The 6,142-nt window shown below is 37.9% G+C and overlaps 1 protein-coding gene across 1 annotated transcript in view; it reads right to left on the bottom strand.

Annotated features, from left to right (window-relative positions):
* Positions 1-3,216: 3,216 nt before the first annotated feature.
* The window catches only part of LOC101863678 (peroxisomal sarcosine oxidase), a gene marked incomplete in the record, with an annotated part of 27,690 nt that continues 24,764 nt past the window's right edge, over positions 3,217-6,142 (bottom strand). Inside the window, 2 exon segments of the mRNA XM_013083647.2 lie at positions 3,217-3,498; positions 5,037-5,112. Coding sequence (XP_012939101.1) covers positions 3,374-3,498; positions 5,037-5,112 — 201 coding nt within the window.

A 6,142-nucleotide genomic window follows, 5' to 3' on the forward strand; every position in this document is an offset into this window, starting at 1 on the left:
ACATGACGCACACACACACACACACGTACGCAAGCACACACACACACACACACACGCACTGAATCATAGAGTAGGCCTACATGTTCTATACATGTATATCAATCTATTTTGTCATCCATCCTACAGACTGATTAGACAAGTCACTTCTAACTTAGATTTAAACTGATGTGTAAGCTGACAAAACGCCCTTTTTTACGGAGCAGTTTCGAGAAATCAACGATTTTCGGTTTTCTTACAATATCTCAACTACTTTGCCCTGTACATCAACGTTTGAACTCGCACCCTTATTCGAATGTCATTCCCTAGGTACAACAACGATTTTGTTTATTTTCTTTGAGAAATAAATAATCACAAAAAAGGCGTTTTGTCAGATTTGCCTTACACAAGGCGTTTTAACAAGAACGCCTTTTTTGAGATGTTCGCTGACTAAACGCCTTTTTTTTTTACAGTCGGTTGCAGAAAAAAAGGCGTTTTGTCAGCTTTGCCTTAAACAAGGCGTTTTAACAAGATAGCCTTTTTTTTTAGACGTTCGCTGACAGAACGCTTTTTTTAATAGTTAATGGCACAAAAAAGGTGTTGTGTTGGCGAACTCTTAAGGGAAATGTATTTAGCCGCACTTATTTATAAGTTAGAATTGGGAGACGGGAGATGGGGCACAGAACCCCTTTGAAGTTTGCAGCCGCGGCGAAAAAGAGGCGTTCTGTTGGCAAACTATTAAAAAAGGCGTTTTGTAAGCGTAACCATTTAAAAAAGGCGTTCTTCCGAAATTTGAATGTTAATTTATTCAAAAACTAGTCAGTTTCACTGAAATTTTTTCACACATGTAGGGTAACAGGTCAGACTATCGATTTAGCAAATAAAACATTTTCGCGCCAAAATGAAAAAAGGCGTTTCGTCAGCTTACGGCAGATTAGATGGCACATGCACTCAGAACAACACTGGAATTCAGTTTCAGTTAATCACATTTCTTCATCCAGATCAAGCAGCTCCCGCAAGTTCGCCATAAAAATTAAAAGCATTGGCATCCTTTTATGTTTCTATTCTAATTGGAATCCCCAGTGCATATTTGAATTTCATCTTTCAAAATATCAAACAAAATGCCACACTGTAATTCTTTTGAAAAGAAAAGTTCGAGTTACTGTTTTTAATTTGCAGACTTTGTTCCCTACTATAGCTGATTTGATTTGGTTGCCCATCCCTCTTCATCAGGAGCCGTGTCCAAGAATACACTTACCCGGATTCGAACCGATGTTCACTGCTCAGAAAGAGAAGTAGCAATAATAGCTTAGCAAATGGAGCACCTTCATGAATGCTTTGCTCCCACCAAATCTGGACTTTGACAGACTCGGAAACTAACATGGAAATGAATACTTTCTATCTCGCTGCAAAATCTAGCTAGTTATTAGGGGCACCACTGAGCTTTGTTTTACAATAATAAATATTAAGGAGATATTTCAAGTCAACATGTACATATTATGCGCAAAAAATTGAACTGGTTTATAGAGATCTCAGATATGATTGGATCATGGTATTTTAATTCTACAATTTCCAGTGAGTGTGAAAATCTATTTCACACCTTAAACAAAAAGAGGGGGTTCTGTAAAGATGTATGCTGTGTTGAAGTTTTGTCTCTCAAAATAATATAGATTTGATTCATGAAACAAACTGTCCGAAGTCACCCCTCTTCGTCCGAAGTTTCCCTCACGTTTGTCCTATCTCTCCTGCAGGTGGTTCCAGACATCTTAGGGTAACTCAGATATGATACTCAGGTTTTAAAAGGTGATGATGCATGAAACTGATATCGCTAGTGGTGATGCCCAAATAACGTATTTTTCTTTGGCTTAAATTGTATCTGGACTGAGCGGTGTAGCCTTTATGTAATGTAAAAAGTGTCCGAAGCCCCCAGATTCTCCCCTTCACATTTTCTATACGATAGTTGAACAAATTAGATATATACGTAACTAGTTAATGAAGGTGATTATTATATGTTATATGTGTGCTAACTATAGCATTTGCCATGACTGTTTACAAGACCATTTTTGGGGGGTAGGGGGGGGGGGAGAGGAGGTGACTTTGCAAAGCCCTGACGCTACTAAAGACTTCAAATAAAAAAACTGGATAGCTGAAAGAAAGCAAATTTTATGCCCTCTCAAGGAACATCCATTTGAGTTTGTTGGGTATTAAAACAATTCTGATACAGTTGGGTACAGATAGCATGAACATGGAAGTTTTGAAATCACTTATATCTCTTGAATGTTTCGTTAAAATATTGGTTAACCCGAATTCTAGAGGTATAAAACATGACATTTGTCAATCCCTGATGTGTTTGGGTTATCCTGCCGACTATAACTTTTTGGTGAATTATGACGAATTAAATTGAGGTCACGTTAATTCCTTAATAATTCATCAGAAAAGAGCAATCAGACCAGAAATGATGTAAAAAAAAGGTGCCACTTTGAACAATGGTCTACTGAAAATCCTGCCTAACTGTTATCATATTCTAATTTCTTATACATGTACATGGTGGTAGGCCTATCTGTTAATATTTTTCAACCTGGGTAAGATAAATGGCTCCTTGTTTTTTAACTGGATTGAAAAAACCCATTGTACACTCCACAGACTTGTATAACAATATCCCACATAGTGTAGGCCTACTCTGAAGTAATTGTGGTACACCAAGCAGTTCATCATTCGACTGTATTTGGAACCAAATGAAGGAAGACTTGGGTGGGAACTCAACTTTTAGGAGACTGGCGTTTTTCCCTTTATCTGTGCACAATGGTTTATTACTCCAAAGCGGCAAAGTTTTTATAGAGAGTAAAGAGTGTCGCCCATGACATTGCTCGGTTGAGGATATGTGAGGCAGCGTGGTGAAACCAGGCGCTCGTCAAAATAATCTAAGTGAAGAGACTGACATTTTTCTGCAGGTTAGTGAATTTTTTATTGAATTCTTGTTTTTTTTATCTCAACACCCTTCATGCATATTAAAGAACACATTTCTGTGTGGGTTTTACTCAAAAACATTAATAAAAAGCAAAACATTTTTAAATTTTCAGTTTCCATGGACTCTCAAGCTAAGGAAATAACTAATCTTTGAAAGCCATTTTCTCACTAATTTTACCTCGGATACCAGGAGACCCCTACCTCTTTCTTTCGCAAATACCTCGACTTGTATTCCAGATAAATGGATACTTTTTTCATCCTAGGCAAGACAAATGAACACACTTTAAGATAATACCAAAAACTCTAAATGCCTCAAAATTGACTAGAGCCTGATTCCACCACGTCTTGACTCTATTAGATCTATAAATTCAAGTCTTAGGCACACCCAGTATAACCATCTGCTTCCCTCAGTCTCAGTTGATGAAGCAGCTCAGAGGTTTGACTTGGGAGAGAAGCGATCCAGCCGGAAGGGAGCCATGTTGTAAGATGGCGTCTTTCCTGAGATTAGCTCAGTTACAGCTTTGCCAACAGCTGGAGCCAATTTGAACCCATGGCCTGGAAAATGGATGAAACAAAAGAAAAAGAAAATAGGCTCATTTATAATTGTTGGCATTTTATACCTGGAAAGGGAAAGGGGGTGGGGGGGGGGGGGATATAATAAGATTTTGCTGTGTGAATAAACATAAGACATTCAGGCATACCCCAAAAATATATTATAAAGAACAAAGAGCGGAGTTAGAGAAAAACTTGACAAAGCAGGTACGAGAAGAAGACTTGAACAAACTGACTGACACATTTATCCACAGCAAAGATCAAGGGGTGGGATGTAGACAGACAGAAGTACATGTAAAAAAATAAGTTCACTCTCTCATACAGTAGAGTAGGCCTACGCTTAAACTAAACTCTGCAGGACTGGTGTAGAAATTTTGCTCAAATAACATAGGAAAAAAAATGGGGATTTTATTTTTTGAGGGGTTTAGCTCTTTAAAGTTAAAATTTTCATTTGAGTTTTATGGCACTTGCAACACAATTAGGACGTGTAAGTACTGAAGATTACAGGTACAGTGGAATCCTGTTATAACGAGGAGGGGACAGGTACAAAATGTCCGTTATAGCAGGATTCTCGTTATAAGGGATCTAGTAATAAATTCAAAGGAATTTATAAAGTAGGCCTAGTCTATGAGTTCGGTGTTCAGTTTATTTATTTTTGTTATAATCGCCCTATTTGATGATTTTGCCCAACATGACCCCTTGGTCTTACTTGATGAAATATCGAATCAGGTTTCTTTCTCTAGCGCTAGCAATGTTGACACTAGTTAGGCGTTGGTGATCATAAAGAAAGTTCTCTGGGATAACTCGCCCGTTGAGTTGTCCCTCGCCCTACCACAACCTGTGGTGCGTTCTGTCTGCTTGTGCACGTCATACGTTCGCTCCATCCATCACAGCACTATGGCCTCTCTATCCCCGCATCGGAGTAGTGAGACTAGGCTGGTCTATCACACGACGCGCTCTTCTTCACAACTGCTTGTCTGCGCATGAAACTTCCTCCCCACTCTTTCGCTCCGACCTTCATTGTTGGCACACGTGGGCTCTCCCATTCTTTGTTTCGCTAGATCACCAACGAGTTTCTCAACTGGCGAGGTTTTTCATTGAATAAATATGGCCTATGCGCAGTGCACAGCAGCCTTTATAACAGAGTTCTTGTTATTTCAGGACACGTTATAAGTGGACTCCACTATACAGTGGAACTCGGATTCAACGAGGTCGCCGGGCCTGACCTAAAATCATCTAGTTGAATCCGAGCTCGTTGAACCCAAGCTCGTTGAATCCGAGTTCCACTGTATTACAAAAGAGTTTTAAAAATATTTCAAAAGTAGGAGGAGAGAAAATAATAGTAGATGTTTCACAGTTTCATAGGAAAGATTTAAAGAGCAAACCATACCTGAGATGTAATTAAATTTATCATCTTCTGCTTAAGTGGAGTCCCCTGTACTAGATAAAAATCTACAGAGACATGCAATAAGAAACTGAAAGAGAGAACAATGTAGAAAGGGGCATTTAGAGGGAAACATGAAACACTCTTAATAATGTACCTGAGAAGCCAGCGCATATGACCACATTAGGGTATTGTGGGTGTCGATCTATGAACGGATGTTTGTCCGGGGTGTTCTGGAGAATGAAATTGTCAAAGGAAGACATGAATGAACAAATGAAGGAAAGAAGACAAGAATGAAAATGTTGAGACATATCATAATATGGAAATCAGGCGCTCGTCGAAATAATGAACTCAAAGGAACTGGCTTTATTTCTTTCTACCCATGGCCAATTTTAGAAAAAAAATATTTCCTTGGCAGCACCATTCATGTGCATTCAAAAATTCATTTCTATTTGATCTGTACTGAAAAACATAAGTTAAAGGCAGAAAAAATATAAATTTTCAGTTTCCAAGGACTCTCAAGCTGTGGATGTCACCTAACTTTGGCGGCCATTTTCTTGCTAATTTTATCTCTGACACCAGGCGACCCCCACCTCCTTCAATCGCAAATAGTATGACTTCTGTTCAAGAGAGATGGAGAATTTTTTTACCGTAAGCAAGATAAATGAAAAAGCTTCAAGATGATATTAATAACTCAATTTGTCCCAAATTTTGTTTGAGTTCTATAAGTTCAATGCCCTAATATAGAAGAGCACACAAAAAAGACCATTTCAAAGGTAGAGCATTTTACAACTGACCTGGTGTGAGAGAGGGCAAATGATAGGTCTACACTTAAATAAAGGTAAACATCACACGCACATCTTGATATAAATGTTTAGCGGTATTTTTTTTCTTTGTCGAGATAACAACTGATAACCAAAAAAAAAACACAAAAAAACCCTACAAATATTAACACAAATGTCTTAATTTAGTTGCTTTTTCTTTATTTTTAAGGCAGTCTTAAATCGGTAATTTATCTTTGTCGAGATAACAACAAATAGCAACTGAAAACGACAAACAACAACTGATAACAGCAAATAACAACTGATAACAACAAATAGCAACTGATAACAACAAATAGCAACTGATAAGAACAAATAGCAACTGATAACGACAAATAACAACTGATAACGACAAATAATAACTGATAACAACAAATAGCAACTGATTGCAGGCTGATGGTGTAGTGGGGACAGAAGAAATGTGATTTTCTTTTCTTTTTTT

Source organism: Aplysia californica, unplaced genomic scaffold (genome assembly GCF_000002075.1).
Source record: "Aplysia californica isolate F4 #8 unplaced genomic scaffold, AplCal3.0 scaffold00246, whole genome shotgun sequence".
NCBI lineage: Eukaryota > Metazoa > Mollusca > Gastropoda > Aplysiida > Aplysiidae > Aplysia > Aplysia californica.